The 20,265-nt window shown below is 36.7% G+C and overlaps 1 protein-coding gene across 5 annotated transcripts in view; it reads left to right on the forward strand.

Annotated features, from left to right (window-relative positions):
* Positions 1-20,265, forward strand: part of Mms22l (MMS22-like, DNA repair protein) — a 106,500-nt gene that overhangs the window by 13,700 nt on the left and 72,535 nt on the right. For all 5 annotated transcript variants that reach the window (NR_149739.1, XR_003954900.1, XR_003954899.1 and 2 more), the window contains exons 9-11: positions 6,910-7,086; positions 11,091-11,153; positions 18,894-19,013. Coding sequence is in view for 2 of the 5 variants with exons in the window: in NM_199467.3 (NP_955761.2) it covers positions 6,910-7,086; positions 11,091-11,153; positions 18,894-19,013 (360 nt within the window). In the remaining 3 variants the exon portion in view is untranslated. The remainder of the gene's footprint in view (positions 1-6,909; positions 7,087-11,090; positions 11,154-18,893; positions 19,014-20,265) is intronic.

Below are 20,265 nucleotides of genomic sequence, written 5' to 3' on the forward strand. Positions count from 1 at the left end.
GTAGTTTGTCTTTGATTTTTGACTACACTAGCCCAGAGAAGTTGGGTTTCCAGTACCAGGTGTCATTTCCTTCTGAGTGGATCCAATTTGAGAGCTGTTGGTTACTGCCAGCATCAATACTACACCCTATGGTTATCATCCCTGTTGGTTGTTGTAGTACATAGTTGCCATTGCTAGTAGAACTGTTGGTTGCTTCCTTGTGTTGGAAACTAGCATGGAACCTTCAGGTACCGTGGAAGCTAGGCCTTAGGGAGGAGCTTCCGGGTTAGATTGACCTGGGGTCTTTTGGACCCTGTGCCTCAAGTGTGTCATGTCTTCAGTTTTAAAGGTGTATCTTCCCCCTTTGGTGGGGAAACAACTAAAAGAGGGCTTCTCATGTCTGGGCATTGAGTTTTTTGTTTTGTTTTGTTTGGTTAGATATTGTATTAGTCAAGATTCTCTAGAGATACAGAATTCATAAAATGAGTCTCATTTAAGAGTGGGGTTTATTAGAGTGGCTTACAAGTTATAGTTCAGCTGTGACAACAATTACTGTCACCTGATATGTCCATGAATCCATTAGTGTTCAGCCCAAGAGTCTGGATGCCAGTCTCAGCTGGTTTTCAGTATATTCCAGAGCTCTTAATACAAGTGAGGGAATAAACTTGCCAGCGAGAATGAGGGCAAGCAGGCATTGAGCAAGAGCTTCTATTTTTCTCATGTTTATATAGGTGCTGCCAGAAGGTTGGCCCATGTGTAATATAGATCCTACCCCTTCAAATGCTTCACTTAAGAAAACTCCCTCACAGCCAGAGGCGTGGTGGTGCACGCCTTTAATCCCAGCACTTGGGAGGCAGAGGCAGGCAGATTTCTGAGTTTGGGGCCAGCCTGGTCTACAGAGTTGACTTCCAGGACAGCCAGGGCTACACAGAGAAACCCTGTTTCGGGGGGAAAAATCCCTCACAGGTTTACCCAGATGCTTGGGTTTTAGTTAATTCTAGAGGTTGACAACTGAGAATAGGCATCACATGTCTGCCCTTGTCATTTTGACATATAATCATATCTCCTTATGTTAATGCTTAATTTCCAAATGAAAACAATAACAAGGTCATAATTATGTCTAATATGATATAACTAGTGATATACAACCACAAACACATTACATGTTTTAGAATAGGTGACAGTGTTCCTTGAGGAACATTTAGTATATTAAAACTTGAAATTGATAACCACTGATGTTCTCTCAATTAATGTTGTATTACATGTTAAAGACATCAGGAAAGAAAATACAAATACCACATCCTTAACAAAATATTGTAGCATGGACTTTGGCTACATAATGTTCTCAGTGGGTTGTGCTTCCAGCCACCTGCTCCACCCGCCACTCTTTGGATCCAAGAATGAAAGACACACACACATTAGCTTATTTGTGAAATGCCTTGGCTTCTCAAAGGCTGGGCAGTTCTAATCCTACCACGGCTAGCATACTTTTCCCTTTGGTACTCTGGGCAGCCCTTTGGGGAGCCGCTTTTCCTTTCCAACTACATTTTGGATGATCTTTTCTCTTCCACTCTAAATCTGGTCCCTCCTCCCCCCTCTCCCCCCCTAGTCATGGCAATTCTCTCTCCTCCCTCTCCTCCCCTGCACCCTGACTTGCGAAGATCTAAGGGTCCTATTCCCCTTTCCCAGCCTTGGCTGCTGTCATCTTTATTGATTGATCAAAAAACCAATTGGGGACAAGGTCCTTCAGTGTTTGGACATGAAGATTTCCCATTAAATCTGTAGACCAGGATAGTCTAGAACTCACAGAGATCACAGAGACCTGCCTCTGTCTGCCGTGTTCAGGGATTTAAGGCATGGGCTACCACCACCCGACTTTTTTTTACTCTTTTTTTTTTAATGCCTTAATCCTTTGAAGTTTATTATTTTAGATATTACGTCTTGGGATTTATGGAGGATGAAGATCATTGGCAAATGTTTTTACAGGACTCTTGGATCTGGAGCAGAGACGGACTTTTCTAAAAATTTTCTTTTTCTTGAAAGATCTGAGATGTGGATTTGTTTTGTTTTTTGTTATCTCTGTGTCTGCTATGAACAGAGAAGGGTAGGTAGAAGAAAGGATATGTGGGTCATGGTGAGTCTAGAGGTTGACTATGGCTTAGGGCAACAGTGTCAAGCAGACATAGTCTAGGCTGGTTTGCAGGATCCAGCTGTGGTCTAGGCCTGAATTTGGGTTTAAATCTGAGCATTTTGAGGAGCAGGAGGAGGGTAGGGTCATGTGAACTGACCGGGCTAGACATGGAGAAGGGTGTGTTGGATCTGTCTGAGTGGGGAGATTGAAATGTGCCGTGGAAGGGGCCTGGAAGTGGTGTGGGGAAGTGTAGTCAAGGTAGATCTTGGTAGAAGGAGGCTTCAGGGTTGCTTATGGTACAGGCAGCACGGCTAGATTAAGTGAGAGTTAAGCGGTGTTTAGTAGTTTGTTCTGTTGTAAGCATAGGCATTAGGAAGAGACACTTCTACAAGTCTACAAGTCACCCAAGAGCATAAGTATGATCTTCTCAAGAGCAAGTAACCCTTAAGTATCTTAATAGCTATGTATGTATGATTTTTGAGACGTTTGATATTACATCTCAAAGGGTTGTAAAAGCAGCTTAAATGAGCTAAGGATAGTTCTAAATGTGCATCCTTAATTTAAATGAGTTGATACAGTAAGTAGTTCCAGATGTGCTTCTACGAGATGACTGCTTTTAGAGTAGAACTCAAAGACACGGGTGGAAGTGGAGTTAAGAAGTATGTTGTTACAGGAAGTACAATCTCAATTTTCTAATGCTCCAACCCTTTAATTTGTGGGGACTCTAACCATAAAATTATTTTTGTTGCTACTTCATAACTGTAATTTTACTACTGTTAAGAATTGTAATGTCAACTATCCATGTTTTCTGATGGCCTTAGGCAACCCCAGTCATTTGACTCTCCCAAGAGGGGTCACGGCCAATAGGTTGAAAACACCAATTTACGTAGTTTTGTGAAATTCCCAGAAAACTGAAGGTTTATATATGGGAAAGTCCAAAGCTGTACTCAAACATAAAACTTAAGCTTTGTTCTTTTCTATTTTACCTTTCTTAACTTGAAATACCTCTAGCAAAGAAGAAATATTGTCTCTATATTGGAAATATTCATAGCAATGTTAACCATGTTGGAACTTTTAAAACATTTCTATTTATTCTTTATTTCATATAAGTTTGAGCATATTCTTTACTCTTCCCAAATTCCTTCCAGATCCCTTCCCACCTTCCTACTCATCCAACCTTATGTTCTTTATCTTAAAAAAAAAAGGTACACACACACACACACCACCACCACCACCACTACCACCACCACAAGAGTTCAGTTTGCATTTTCTTCCTCCTCCAAGCATGGGGCCTGCTCTTGAGTGCAGTCGATATACAGTGGTGGTCGGCATGGCACTTGGTGCTGATTTGCTCTCCTCGGTGCTGGAATTCTGTCAGGCTTGGGCTTGCACAGGCCGTGGTCATGCCGTCAGTGTCTGTTGTGCTGATTGCTTGACTCTAAACTGGCAGCAATCCTCAACCACGAATGAAGGCCTTTTTTTTCCTCTCATGGTTCCTTGCTTTTCCATGTCTTTCTCCCCTGCTTCAAAACAATTTTAGTGTGGCTTTTCATATATCTCTAATTTTAGAATAATGTTATTGTTCCCTATGCATAAAAGTAAATGTGTTTAGAAAGTGCACTGAACAGAATATAGAATTGAAGGCATTTATATTTCAGATGAATAAAAACACGGTATAGAGGTTGAAAATAATAATCTAGATAATGTTAGAATATGCCAATTTGACCATGTACTTTTACTGCTAAACAAAAATTTATAAAGAACTATAAACAACAGGATTTCACTAGTTAACCCAGGCTACCTTGGACATTGTCCTCTAGCTGCCTTAAGCATTCTGATTACAGGTGTGGACCACCATGCCAGGCTAACTATCAAATCTTTTTTAGGACATTTTTTTCCTTCCTTTCTTTTTCACATTGTTATTTGAGAATTGGCAATTTTAGACCTATTTATAGACTGTAACTGAGGGAATCTTAAATGTATTGTGGGTAATATGATTCAAGTTTGTCACATAATTGGAAAAGGAGAAGCTAGTGTAAGCCATGAAATAATAAATTAGAATAGAGCTAGGTGTGGATGTGTGTTTGTGTACATACATTTCCTATTTTTTTCACTAGAAGTAGCCAATTCTAAGTAAAATGGTGCAGATTGCTGGTATATACAGATTGGTTCCAAAAAACGACCACTTTCTAGTGAACACCAGCGAGAGTTGGAAAAATAGGTGTTTTGAGACAGGTCCATTAAAGATGAAACTGAGCCAGAAGCATCTTATGCCAGATATTGTTTGCTCAAAGTATGATGGGACATGTCTGAAGAATACAACCCAAATGAATATCGCCTATATATTAAACCTGGGATAACTTGATTTCTATAAGACATAGTTGAAAAGGGTTGTAATCTATACAGTACCTATGCTGTACAAGTAGGGAGAAGGGATTCTTTTCTGGTAAATATAAGTCAGGAAAGCATCAGAAAAGCAGTTAGTGTAGTTGTTTTAAGTAAGATTCTTCATTGGTTGCTTAGCATAATAAACAAAAGTGAGATGAAGATAAGTTATGTTCATTTTTTTATTGGTTTGGTTTCTGTTTGCTGAGACAAAATCTCAACATGGGTGACTATGACGGTCTCTAAATTGCCTTCCTTCTACCTAAGTCTCTGAAATAGTAGATATGTTGCCATTGCTTTGGAGCTTAAAATAAAATAGGATATGTTAGTAGTCTTGTAAATATCTCCATATAGTATTTATCACTTACCAAGAAGGAAATAGTTATCATAGATCTAAACAATCTGGAAAGTATCACCTTAGCCACAAAGTCAAAGTTAACCTGTAGTAGGATAAACTGATACCATGCACCTCTCATAAGATGCAGTGAAAGAATAAGAATGTTTGTGTGGCTTTCTTGCTCCAAATGTGAGGTCATCATGAAGAGACACCAGTCATAATTGATTGCAATTGGCTTCAGAGCACCAATGTTATGCATAGTGAAACTTGAGAAACTGGTGTAACAGAGGCTGAAGTGACATGCTCATAACTTCAGCCAGCTTAGGAGTGTTTTCATAATGGTACCAGGGAGACTTTGAGTACGGGCTGTGTATAATATAAAAGAGAGAAACACCAATAGGAAATAAGGAAGCATTTCTTGTAGTAGGAAAAGCAGAGGAGTCAGACACAAAAAATAAAATAGTAGGAGAATAGTTTTCTATTTTTAATGAAAACTAATCAAATCAAGAAACACAAAGAACCTGCTTAATATAACTAAAGAAAAAGGCACCTGGTGTATTTGCAGTGAAGTCACGGGGATTAAAGACAAAGAGATTTTAAAAAGTAACAAATATGCAGTGAAATTAGGGGCTGAGTGTGACATAGAGTGCTTGGATCCACTCCTTAGCATCACACATATCAAAAAAGTAAGCATTTGATGGCTACTGACTTTTTAGCAGCCTAGGAATCCCTTTAGTGGAATTACTGTGTAATTGTAGTCAAACAAACAAAATTACTCATCAGCTTAAAACCTCAACCAACAAAGGCAAAATAAAGCTGTTTCCAGTAGAACAACATTAAAAAAAATGCTACAAGGGGAAAAGTGGGAAAGGACTGAAGTGTAGAAAAAATATACAGGAAACAGTAAATAAGTAAGTAAGTGTGGACTGTATAGTAAGTTTAAGGCCAGCCTGGCAACTTAACCAGGCCCTGCCTCAAAATGAAGAAAAAAAAAATTTAAAAAGCTTGAATAGAGCTTACTGGTAGGGCATCTGCCTGGCAAAGACAAATTCTTAGGTTTAATTCCCAGAAAAACAAATTCTCAAATCACAGTAATATTAGCATATAAACTGGGTTGGGCATGAATGAGTTAGTTCTAAGAATTCAGTTATGTTTAAGAGCAAAATAGTTGCTTTTATTTTATAAGACATTTAAATTTATCCTGTTATTTATTTTTTTCATTTTTTTATTAGATATTTTCTTCATTTACATTTCAAATGCTATCCTGAAAGTCCCCTATACCCTCCCCCCGCCCTGCTCCCCTACTCACCCACTCCCACTTCTTGGCCCTGGCGTTCCCCTGTACTGAGGCATATAAAGTTTGTAATACCAAGGGGCCTCTCTTCCCAATGATGGCCGACTAGGCCATCTTCTGCTGCATATACAGCTAAAGACACGAGCTCTGGGAATACTGGTTAGTTCATATTGTTGTCCACCTATAGGGTTGCAGACACCTTCAGCTCCTTAGACAAAGTTTGGAGCTAAGACGAAAGGATGGACCATCCAGAGACTACCCCACCTGGGGATGCATCCCATAATCAGCCACTAAACACAGACACTATTGCATATGCCAGCAAGATTTTGCTGAAGGGACCCTGATAGAGCTGTCTCTTGTGAGGCTATGCCAGTGCCTGGCAAATGCAGAAGTGGATGCTCACAGTCAGCTATTGGATGGAGCTAGAGAAAGTATCCTATTATTTTTAAGGCCATCATTAAATAGATTAGTAAAAAGTATATGCAACCGAAAAGAAAACATTCGTAAATACAATAAGTTTGCAAAGAGAACTGCAGTATAAAATTATTAACATAGTTAAGTTTTATAAATCATCTGTAAGGATTACCAGATGATATATTTAAAAGATACACACTTTCAGAACATTCTGTAGAGTGTTCATAAAAGATACCTTTAAAGCATAAAATACATCAGTGTTCATAATTGATGCTCTGTTTTGTGTATTTTAACGGGAAATACTTTAAGTCAAAGGTCATTAGAATAGTGTCATAATTTAACTGAATTATGTTCCTTTTGTTTCTATAGTCATTTTGGAATTGGTTGAATAAACTACTTAGAACACTTTTTGAAAAGTCAAGTGACCAACGAAGATCTTCTGTGTCTCTAACCCAGGCCAAGGATCCATTAGGCTTTAGTTGGTGGATTAGTGTTCATGTAGCATCATTGTACCAGATTGATCGCCATGGTGTGTCAGACAAAATGGTAAGATTTATATGTGCTCAGGTCGCAGGGGAATGATTTTCCTTTTGTTTTGTTTTTTCTCTATATAGTGTTTCTATAAACATCTCCTAATCTTGAAGAATTGAAAGTTCATGGTTTTATTATTGTTTGATAAATGAAAAGCAATTTGTAGAGGACTTGGTCTTCAGTCCTGTCTCTGCTCATAAGTACTTGTATGACTTTCAGTAAACTGCTTAAGCTCTTCTGATCCACTGCTTCCTTATGGGAAAATCATGGTTTGCATTGCTCCAAAGTTTGCTTCTAGCCATAAATTCTCTGAGAGTGTCTAAGGGGAATCATGTGTCTCCCAGAAATGAATCCGTGGGTTTTGTAGGGAATGTGTTGAGAGTGTTTCTTTTGGGGCTGAAGAGAGAACTCAGTGATAAAGAGCACACACTGCTCTAGTCGAAGACCCCAGTTTTGTTCCCTGCTCCTACACTCAGAGGGTCACAGCTGCTTGTTACTTTAGCTTCAGGGAATCTGTCTCCTTAGGGCCTGCTGCAAGCAACTGCAATAGTGTACAACCCACACACATATAAAAATATTTCTTTTGCATAACATTTCTTGAGGTACCTGCTTTTCTCAGTTTACCCTATTTAACAAAACTATCAAGCTTGCTTCAAAGAAGAAGACAGATTTTTATCTATTGTATGTGTTGTTTTGTTGGAAACATTCTTTTATGGTATTACACTTCCTGGTGACAAAACCACCTAGTAAATATATTTATTTGAAACCCTATTTGAGGTTTATGATTTCTATGTATATAATTATGATTTCTATGTGTATAATTTCTGCCATTCTCAGAAAATAGAATTATACCAACATATCAGTGTTATAAGTTTGGACTTCTGAGTCTGAGGCAGGAGGATTGACACGAGTTCAAGGGTAGCTTAGGCTTCATTATGAATTCCAGGCCAGCTTAGCATACATAGTGAGTACCAGGTCAGCCTGGATTATGGAATAAGTCCTGTCTCAAAACTCAGCCCTCCAAATGAAACAAGCATGTTTCTAGGCCTCACCTCTGTAGGTCCTTGCTGATATATAATAGATACTCAAATTTTAGCAGTTGTCATAATTCTTTTTATGACCCATTTATTAAGTACTTTTCTGGAATAGGATGCTAATGTTTAATGTATTTTAATTATTGGAATATTACAGAAACATTAAGGGAATTAAAAAATTGCCTGTAATTCTGCAGTTGTAATGTAAGCATTTTTATTTCTCTTTCTGTTCAACTTTAATTCTTCTAAGAACACACTCCTTATTTTAATCAGTACATATAAATGTGGTAATTTGTCAAGTATTTCTAAGTTGTGATATATATTACATATAATATATATTAGGCATTACAATAGGTGTTGATAAGAGGATTTATATAAAATACATTATACTTTGCTTCAGGGAATATATGATTAGTTTATTAATGCTTATTGGAACTGTGATAACACTTTGTAGTGAGTGCTATATTTCAATAGTGGTTGTTGAATAGTCCATGGATAGTCCATGTATTGTCCTGTCATTGCCATCACAGTATGTAATGCATTGGTAGTTCATTCTGAGAACTCTGACATTGTTGCTTTTATTATCATGGAATCAAGATAGTAAATGAATGTGTCTTTTAACTGGTACCTCTGTGAGTTTTAAAAATGTTTCTATAATTCTTCTTTATGTGGAAAGATTTTTAAAGGAAACTGCCATATTTGAAAATGGAAGCTTTCTATGATAAAAATAATTATATATAATTTATATTTAGGTATGCACATGTAAAATAAAAGTTGCTTTCAGATATGTATTCTCAGAGTTTCTAGTATCTCTGAACTTTGTTATGTCTTTAAAAAAAAGTCTAGCTCTTTCTCCTAGTAATGGTTTTTATTAAGTGTGAATTGCATTTTGCACTTAATATGCACCCCCCTAACCCCCTCCCCCTTGAGTCTTAGCTTCTCTGGGTCTGTGGATTATAGCATATTTCTCTTGAACTGGTCAGAATGTAAAACAAAGAAGAATGATTTAAAAAACTAAATTAAAAAAGCAAAGTAGGATAGGTAAGAAGCACATAGGGTAGAGAACCTTTATTTTTTTCTCTCGTGGGAGGTCAGGGCACACTAACCTGGCATTTCTGTGTGACAGTATTCAGAGCGTATTCTTAACACCAAGGGAAGCTCTGCCTCTAGTGTTTATAGTTTTTTGGGTCATTTGTTTGTTTGTTTGTTACCTCCATTACATGTTCATGACCTGTAAGAGCCCACATAGCGGATCTAGGCCCGCTGACCCACAGTTGCACTGTCTATGGGGTTGGATCAAACCCTGACTTAAGACTACATAGGTATGACCAGCCTCTTCTATGTCATGTCGTCAAACTATCTAATATGACAGACCTCCAAACCAAGGTGTTCCTTCCAGGTTTCATTATTCTAATGTCTCAGAGATGAGTGATTATTTTGAATAATTAAGTCATTACTTTAATAATTGTTATATAACAACAATATCTCACTCAGTTTCTAAGACTTGGGGATTTTTTTAGGGCATTATCTAGGTGGTTCCTGCCTCAGAATCTTCTATGATGGTTTAGTCAAGTTGTCACTTAGAGGCAGTTCCTGAAGGCTTACTTGGGGCTGGAAGATTTAATTTTGGCAAATTGTTTTAGTTTTCTGTCTTGTGGGCTTCAGGCCTGCTCACGGTAGGGTTGTTTCCCTGATTAAAAATTATCAAGTTGGAAGCTTCCTGGAAGTGACATACTGCCACTCACATAGGTACTGGTAGTCTATTGGCAAGCATTTTATGTACAGTAGGGGAGGGAATTATAGAAATGCTTCATTCCAAGGGTTAGAGGCTGGTCACTACTATTGTTACTGTATTTCTTTCAGTAAGGAAGTACTGGTGTGCAGCTAGCACTTACGTGAATATTCTCTAGCATTTTAAAAACATGGGTAGTGAATATATCTTTTATTAATTAGAGCTCATATTTATAAATATAGTCATCTGTCTGTCTGATAGGAGTCTGTACCTTGATTGATTGATTGATTGATTGATTGATTGGCTGATTGACTGAGATGGCCTTCCTAATAGCCCTGGCTGGCCTGGAACATGATTAGATCAGCCTCCCCTTGAACTCAAGAAATCTGCCTCCTGACAGCTAATATCAAAGGAATACACCACAAAGTATTGTAGTTTTTTTTTGGGGGGGGGGGGGAATGGACTCTAGCTTTGCGTTTTGAAATTTAAAAAATTTTCATACATTTTCTGCATTAGAAATTATGTGATTTTTTTTTTTTTTTTAAACGTGCTTTTCATTGATTCTGGCTTTGACTAGTGCCCACATATCTCAGTCTCTAAAAACTGAGAGAATATCCTCCAGGCTTTCCTGTTAGAAAAGTGACATTTTGCAAACCTTTTTAAAGTCCACTGTAGCTCTCTTCCTTGCTGCATAGAGTCATGCATAGAATTAGAATTGCCAGATAGATGACCATTTGCCAGATGAAAGCATTATCAAGATTGGAGCAAAAAAGAAAATCCTTCTGACACATAATAATCAAAACACCAAATGTACAGAACAAAGAATATCAAGTTTTCTGTTTATGTAAAACTACATATTTTAATAAGGTAGATTATATTTGGGATATTACAAATAAAATGAAGGAAAATCTCATGTAAGAAGGAGAGTAAGAAAGACTGTCATGTAACCTTAAAAATACATAATTGTTATATCATTTTTTTCCAGTTAGATGATATGTAACAGCAAATTAAGTATTTAAAAGATGTGTAAGCCTATAGACGTACTATTATAAAATATGTCCAGTATGGTTTCTATTAGATTAGAACAACTGTAGATTTATTTTTTTCCAGGTATATCAGCTAAGATGTTACTGAAAGAAATAAAAGACATTGCAAAGGTATTTTAATGATAGAATTTTACACTTGTATCATCATTTTAAAGATGTACATAATCAAGAGCAATAGTTCAACATAGCTGCATTCTCTCTTTTCAGAAACAGATGGAATCCAATTGGAGCTTTATAGAAGAACTTTTGAAACGGTCCGTCACTGTTCAGGTATGCAGCTAAAGCGAGGCAGTGCATGACTTCTGCATCTTATAGTGTAAATTTTATTTACAAGAGCTAAGTAAACATAAAATGATTAAATGATAATTTATTACAAATCTGAGATTCTTTGAAGGGTCAACTAAGTAATTCATATTAAATCCTTTAAAGATTTTTATTTTTATCACTGAATTTGTCAGTTAAAGGACAAAGATAATTATCTTAGTTGGTGACTTTGAAAGAATGTATTCAAAATAAGTGGAAGATGCTTTGGAGTTATAAGCCATTCCTTGACTGTATGATAGCAAGCCAGGCGACATGATAAAGGAGATAGTTGGTGGTATTGGAAATGCAGCTCTATCCTCCTCACAGCAGGAAGGTGACTTGCCTTGCTGAGCAATTTGTCTTACAGGCTTGAATCGTATTCTCACTGATAAGGTCCTCGTTTCTGAGCACTCATTTCATACCTTATCATTTTTCTTTCCGCAGAGCTGTTAATGTAGTGCTTCATGGCCCAGAGGTCAGACTTGACCTCCTTTAAAATAGTTTTAAATGCACTGTTCATCTCATCTTTAAATATGTTGTAGCTCTGTAAAGTTCTATAATGTAAGTAACCCTTTATGGAAGGTTATAGTGTGGAATATTTTTTAATTTGGGGAATAAATTGCTTTTCTGTTAGTGAAGATTATTTAAAACTGGAATTGACATAAATATCATAATGCAAAAATATGGCTTTGTGTGTGTGTGCTTATAGAAGTGATATACACACACACATGAAAATACCTAAGAATACTTTGTATTCACTTTTTTGCCTGTAATTCCTCATCACAGTATTCAGAGGGAAATAGCAAAAATACTACAGAACACAGAGGTGTTTTCCACACCTGTCTGGAAACTATATGAGAAGATTCAGATCCCAAACAACCCTTTTGAGCCTATGTCTCTTAGAGGTAAAATGTAAACACAGCAACATCGTGACCTAAGATTATCAGTACAAGACTATCATTAGCATTAACTACATTTTGTTATTCGCCAAAGAGAAATATCACTGTTAGCTTAAATGATCACAACAAATGTAATAAGATTTACAATTCGACTTGTTAAGCACACACAGTTTAGTTGCCCACAAGGCCTTTTAAACCTGGTCTGGCATACTATGGCATGCTACTCAACTTGGAATTTTAACAAGCCCTGTGAGTATCTTATCTCAGGAGTGTGTGTGTGTGTGTGTGTGTGTGTGAGAGAGAGAGAGAGAGAGAGAGAGAGAGAGAGAGAGAGAGAGAGAGAAAGAGAGAGAGAGAGAGAGAGAGAAAGAGAGAAAGAATGAAAATGAGAGCTATCTACTGGCTGTCCCCATTATATCTTACTTATAATCAAAATACTTGCTTCAAAAAACTACCTTTAACTTTTATAAAAGAATGTCTTCCTGTTTTATTTTGAAAAATGAAAGCCAGACATGTTAAATCTGGGCATGTTTCATAGGACAAACATTTGATAATGAAGTACTGAATGTTTTAGTTTAGTTACTATATGGAGATGTTAATTTAAGGACAAATTATCTATAATTATGGGTATACATAACTGGCTAGATTTCTCTATACATAATTATCCAAAATCAATATAAGATTTATTTGTAAACTAACTGGCAACTTACTACAGCATGCCTGACTAGATCTAACTATGGGAATGACAGCATTTAACTTCAACAGCTCTGTCAAGATCTTTCTGCTCAAGAAGCATTATCATTACATGTTGGTTTGCTCAGGTCCCTGAAACCTCAGGCTAGGTAGACTGAGATGGTTGACCATCCATATCTTAAATCTTAAAAATAGATTCAACCGGCACCATTAAAATGTTAGTGTGCCTGTGAAAGTACATGTATCTGAAACTCAAGACTAGCGAAGGGGACCTAGAGAAACCAGCAAGTCTTGAATCTAATCCTTACATGTCAAAGTCTTAAAGAGAGTCAACATCTAAAGAGAAAAGGGTATGTGAGACATTCATTAATATATTAATTAAGGTATTAATTAAAAGCAAATATTTCTATGGAAAGGAGTTTAATGACAAATTGTCCCTGACCAATATGTGTGTGTCTATGTAACAAATAGTCTATGAAAAGACCTCAAAATTCTGTAAATTCAGTTTTATGGAGAATGTTTAACTATTAAATACAACAAAATAGGGAGGAAAGGCTAGGAGAAGAAAGTTCCAAGCACACTTGTAATTACAGCTTTACTAGGAAACTGAAGCTTAGAGTTTCTGATGCTGATGTGGAAACTGTTACTAAACACTAACACTATCTAGACTTTAGTTGTACTTGGTTTGCACAAAGGTGTGAGTCATTAAAAATGAATTTAATTTTGAGTGGGAAAATTCAGAAGGGAGGGATGACAAAAATACAATACTCATAAAATTTTAAGAAAAAAATTAAAGAATGATTTAGTATCTTATTATAAAAATAACAATGGCCAGTGTAAGTTATATTTCTTATTTCATTACTACTCCCTGATATCCTATATTCCTGAATTTAAAAGTATATAAGAAGTGTTTTAGGTTACTAAACCAACATACTATAAGACAGAAAAAGGCAATTAAAATTATACAGGAAATATGAAACAAAAATACTTTAATAGTGGTTAGGGAAATATTTTAAAATAAAACTCTTAAGCTCCTGGTATTCTAGCAGACATCTAGCTCGTAATTGGTAAGGTTCATGAGATAACTAGAAACATTTATGTATATGTACCGTTAACACAGCATATGTACCTTTAGTCATTTACAGTGTTTTCAGATATTCAGCTTTTTGATACGGAGAATGGCTTAGTTTTCATATACATACATACTGGCTTAGTTTTCACATACAAACATACATACATACAAATAAATAAATAAATAAATAAATAAATAAATAAATATTGGTCTGGTTTGTGGTTATGATCTTAAGTGAATATGCCTACTGTGTATTCCTATCATGCTGTGTTGTTGTTGCCTTAATTGTCGGAAACTAAAGACCAACAATTCTTTTCTATCTGCAGTTTAGTTGATACACACATATTTTTACATATTTTTTCTTTTTCAAGATTAACTTCACTTTTACCTTTTAAGAAAGGTTTACCTTTTATCCCAGTGTATGTTTGTGTTTGTTTACGTATGCTATGAGCATGCGAGTGTGCACAGATACCAGGGAGCCCACTGGAGTTAAGGCAGCTGGGAGTTACCTTCTGCTTGTGCTGGGAGCTGAACCCAGCTTGTCTCCAAGGGCACTGTGGACTCCTAAGCACTGAGGCTTTTCCCAGCCCTGAACACATGGCTTTTAACAGAATTTTTAAAAATATGGAAAATGGTTTAGAATAAGAGAATACTTGAGTATAGAATGGGAAAATACAGAATGATATGACATGTTCTGTGATTGGCAGTAAGCTTATAAACAGACAAACAAACATCTTTTAAATATCACATTCAACTGACTCATTCCCTATCCTTCCAGAACCGTGAATAATAGTTGAAATCATCTGTAGCCATTAAAGGCCAATATTATTACAACTTCAAAAAATAAAAAAGATGTACAATGCTGTATTTATAGTACAAAGAACATAGGTTCTGGATTCAAAGACTGTAGATCGCATCTGGCATCTACTGCACATTCTTTTCATTTTCTTTTGCTATACAATATTTTGTAGAATAGATTTCCGTGGTGCATCTTTCTCTTTACCTTTCCAAACTGCCTCCTTTTTTGGATCAAATAGACTTTTTTTGGACACTACATGACAAAACAAGTTTCAGATTCCAGATAAACCCTTCAAGATAAACTTTACAAGCCACTTTTTCTTTTTCCTGCCATATTCAAATAACTAATCTCAGCTCAGTATTAATGCTGTCAACATCAAGATGAGCTTAGATCTAGATTTGCTTTCATAATGAAGCCACAAGATGGACTTGGCTAAATGAATATGCAAGTACTTAAGTAGAACTGGTCTCAGACTCAGTCTTAGATTTGTTTCTGGAGGCTTGTTGATGAATGAGACACTGTACTGAGCTGTGAAGATGTTGTTCTTGGCCTGAGAGGACTCAGCTTGAAGGATGGCGGGCATACTTCATTCCCTCCTCTGCAGTTGTTCATTCTGGTCATCATTGTTTACTTGGTCTTTTCCCATTTCTGTTTTCTTTCACAGTTCTGTCTTCTTCCATTTCCTGACTTTCCTTCTTAAACAGTGTAGACTACACATAAGTACAGTCATCATCTTAGAAAATACTTCATTTATAAGCTCTTCTGAGGTTAAATCTGAAAAGCCCCACTTACCATCTTCTACTCCATTCTTATCCACAAGTGGATATTGCTGGAGGAAATTCATCATTCCTCCTTACTTGTTCGACCTGTACATTTTTCTTTGTGAGTGTAATGTAGCAGTCTACTCTAAACATTTTGCAAAACCAAAAACGAGGAAACCAGAACAAAGACAGTATCCTAGTAACTTAATTTAGAACACTCTGTGGCACATTTAGCTATACCCAGCCCACTAAACTTGCTTGGCACTTTATTGAGAAAATCTACCTGGCAAATGAAAATTCCTCTGTCTTTACAAATGTGTACCTTCCAGCCTCTTCTTGTAGAGGAGCACCTGTCTAGAGGAAGTGTTCTTGTTTCTACCAGTAACTAATTTCTTTCCATATACACATGAGAAGGGTAACTTCTCCTGTGCTGAAGGACTTTCTTTATATCTTATATCTCCATTTAAAATATGTTCTTCATCCCCTCTTATCTCCTCAGCTACCCATAATTGACTTTCTGACATGGACAAAGTGCTCTTGTCATAGTCATCACTTACTTGTATATTGTTAAGTCTCAGAGACCTTATTTTTCTTCCGTTTTTTTTCAACTTGTCAATAACATTCAACCCTTGTCATCGTTGGATAAGTACATTGGATAAATTTGAAATACTTGTTTTGGTTTTCATGATAACTAATTTTCTTCCCATTTCATTGGCCATTTGTTTTATAGATTTCACCCACATTCCTTTATTCCGTATCTAAATGTTAAAATTAAAAAAAAAAAACTCCTTTTTATTTATTACTCGTGCTTATGTGTGTTCTTTCCTTAACTTATTGGTACCTAGCCTCATAGCTCTAAGAACTATTAATATAATGTCAACACCCAGGTTTATACTAACTACTTTGACTTCTCCCATGAGTTTTAGACCTATGTGTTTTAGTATGTATTTAACACCTGCTTGTGAATGCCCTATGTGTTTCCCTCATTAATTTTTCACTATTCTTTGCCATAACCCATTTTATAAAAGCTGAAATCTATGAGTTTATCTTAGTTGATATCTTCCTCTGCTTCCTTTTCAAACCCATCTCTGGAGTTGTTTTCTTATCTCAGACTTGGAGCTTTCTAGAGTTTCCTCCTTCCTGTGATCTTATTTTTAAGTATTGTTATTACATGTATTTATGTTTGTGTTGTGTGCATAGACACACATGAACCAAAGGACTGTGTCATAGAAATCAGAGGATGATTAGCAGGACTCAGTTCTTACTTTTACTCTGTGGGTCCCCTGAGCTGGACTAAAATGTCCATACCCCATCTCTCAGCCTTCTAATAATTCCTTTTCTTTCTTTGTTTCTTTTTTTGCTAGTCGTACTAGACCCTCCTGAATGGGAGGTAACACTTTTCAACTCTAATACTTCTTGCACTACTCCTGTGGTTTTCTTAAGAGCAAATATAATTCTTTGAAAGAATTTGCCTGAATTCTTTTTTTTCTTTTAATTTAATTTTTACACTCCATATTCCATTCCCTGCCTTGCCCATCCACCCTCCAACTGCTCCTCGTCCCATACCTCCTCCCTTCCCCACCCCACCTTGACGTGGATGCCCCCACCTCCCACCCCACTCTAAACTCCCTGGGGCCAGTCTCTTGCTGGTTAGGAACAGTTAGGCACATCGTCTCTGAGTTGAACACAGACCTGGCAGTCCCCTACTGAATGTGTGCTGTGGGCCTCATATCAGCTGGTATATGCTGTCTATTTGCTGGTCCAGTGTTTGAGAGATCTTGGAGTCCAGATTAATTGAGACTGTGGTCCTCCTACAGGATCGCCCTTCTCAGCTTCTTTCAGCCTTCCCTAATTCAACAACAGGGGTCAGCTGCTTCTGTTCATTGGTTGGGTGCAAATATCTACATCTGACTCTTTCAGCTACTTGTTGGGTCTTTTGGAGGGCAGTCATGCTAGATCCCTTTTTGTGAGCACTCCATAGTCTCAGTAAAAGTGTCAGGCCCTGGGACCTCCCCTTGAACTGGATCCCACTCTGGGCCTGTCACTGAACTTTCTTTTCCTCAGGTTCCTCTCCATTTTCATCCCTGTAATTCATTCATGTCCTTTTGGGTCTGAGTTACCTCACTCAGGATGATATTTTCTAGTTCCATCCATTTGCCTGCATAAGTCAGGATGTCCTCGTTCTTAATTGCTGAGTAGTATTCCATTGTGTAAATGAACCACATTTTCAGTATCCATTCTTCTGTCGTGGGGCATCTAAGTTGTTTCCAGCTTCTGGCTATCACAAATAAGGCCACTATGAACATAGTGGAACATGTGCCCCTGTGGCATGGTGGGGTGTCTTTTGGGTATATTCCCAAGAGTGGTATAGCTGGGTCTTCAGGTAGATCTATTTCCAATTTCCTTAGGAACCTTCAGATTGATTTCCAGAGTGGTTGTACCAGTTTGCAATTACACAAACAATGAAAGAGTGTTCCTCTTTTTCCACATCCTCACCAACATGTCCCGTCACCTGAGGTTTTGATTTTAGCCAACATGTCCACTTGGACTTTAGCCAATCTGATTGGTGTAAGGTGGAGTCTCAGGGTCATTTTGATTTGCATTTCTGTGATCACTACACGGACTTTGAACATTTTTTTAGGTGCTTTTGATATGAGCCCTCTCTCGGATGTGGGGTTACTAAAGATTTTTTCCCAATCTATAGGTGGCTGATTTGTCTTACCAACTATGTCCTTTGCTTTACAGAAGCTTTCCAGTTCCATGAGGTCCCATTTATCAATTGTTGATCTTATAGCAGAAGCCATTGGAGTTCTATTTAGGAAATTTCCCCCTGTGCCAATGAGTTCAAGGCTCTTTCCCACTTTCTCTTCTATTATACTGAGTGTATCTGGCTTTATGTTGAGGTTCTCGATCCACTTGGACTTGAGCTTTGTACAAGGTGACAAATGTGGGTCTATTTTCATTCTTCTACATACAGACAGCCAGTTAGACGAGCACCATATATTGAAGACACTTTCCTTTTTCCATTGTATATTTTTGTTGTCTTTGTCAAGTGACCATAAGTGTGTAGTTTTATTTCTGGGTCTTCAATTCTATTCCATTGATCCACATGTCCGTGTCTGTACCTAAATTCTTAAGATGACCCAGGTTTCTGGATTTTTGTACATTTTAATTATTATATCATTTCACATTCCTTTAGTTATATTTCCTTTTTTGTTCTTTGGGTTCCTAATAACAGTTTTCAGACATCTATTCTGTTTGGTTTTAAGTAACTGAATTATAAACTTTCCATTATCTGAATACCCTAGTGGTCTCCAGAGTTTTATGTCCAGTTAGATCTTGTATTCTGAAGGCTGTGAAAGGCCATGATTTGATGATGCACATTCTTCCTGTTTTCAGTGGTAGGTTGTTCTGTACAGTATCAAATGACTATCATGTTAGCAGAACAATCGACTGCTTTATGACTTCAGGTTTATTTTTTAGGATAGTATACTAGAAGAACAATTGCGAATGCATCTTCATTGTTGTTTGACACTTTGTGATTTCTGGGAGCCAAATATTTCAGTTGTCACCATTTTATGGGAGTATTATTCTAAGAACCTGGTAAGTAAAGAGAATATGGATTTGCTATAAAAATTTGAAATTTATAATATTTGACAAGCGTTTTACGATTTAATTTTGAGAAATGTGAATTTTTTAAATAGTAATTTTTGTTTGGAGTAGGATGTAGCTTGCAAGTATTTTATCTTTCATAAACATTGTCTATAGAAAACTGGCATATGGAATCAGCGCTTGGTGTCTTTTCTCTTTTGAATGGGTAAGCAAAGTAACCAGAAGTATAGGATCATACAAATTAACAATCTTTATTTATAAATTAAAATATAAAATTTAAACTTGAGCATTTAACATTTTTAGATTTTTATTTATCCGTATGGGTATTTTCTCTGCATATATGTTGGTGCATCATGTATGTGCAGTTTCTTCAGAGGCCAGAAGAGGCCATCAGATCCTTTGGGACTAGATTTAGAGGTGGTGTGAGTCACCATGTTGGTGCCGGGAATTGAACTTGGGTCCTTTGGAAGATCAGACATTAACTACTAGGCTATCTCCAGCTCCCCTCACTTATTATAATATCATAATATTTAGGCTTTGACACAATTAATATTCACTGTTCACAATAAGAATCTTTGTACCTGAGTAGTCTTTAAGCTAATCGATAGCTATATACTTCATATATACACTGGTAAGGGAAAAATTAAAATACCATGTAACACAGGGCAGAGGTTTTTTTATCCTTCTAGGTGAACATAAAAGATTGTGATCTTTTAACTTGACCTTTGAGTCTTTCTAGTCTCAGAAGGGTCTGGGCTGAAGGTGTAGTATAGACAGATACATGAGGATCAAGGAGGGCATTGTTCATTCCTCTTTTGGTGCTTCTGAAGGTAATAGGAATGACTTGGAGAGATGGAACATGAGTCTGATAGAATGGTAACCCGAAGGGCTGAGCACTGAATTCTAGTTAATTCAGAAAATATTAGAAACCCCCAATGTGACATCAAATATGTTTGACAATGTGGTTTATGTAGATAAATGACATACAGGTGAATTAGTAGTAGTAATGTACACAAATAATGTGAGTAAAAGAAACTGGATTTAGAAAGGAAAGGAATAATTAGGAAAATAAAAAATTTGAACCATTTAAAAACCTCAGTTACTTTTGTGAGTAAGACAAATGGGTTTAGGATGTTTGAATTTTGGGATGAATAAAATAACTTCTTTCTCAGGGTAGAAAATGGCAATGGAAATACCATATTTTATTTGTACTTAGAGCTTATTAAATTAGAAAGTTTTGTGT

Source organism: Mus musculus, chromosome 4 (assembly GCF_000001635.26).
Source record: "Mus musculus strain C57BL/6J chromosome 4, GRCm38.p6 C57BL/6J".
Lineage (NCBI taxonomy): Eukaryota > Metazoa > Chordata > Mammalia > Rodentia > Muridae > Mus > Mus musculus.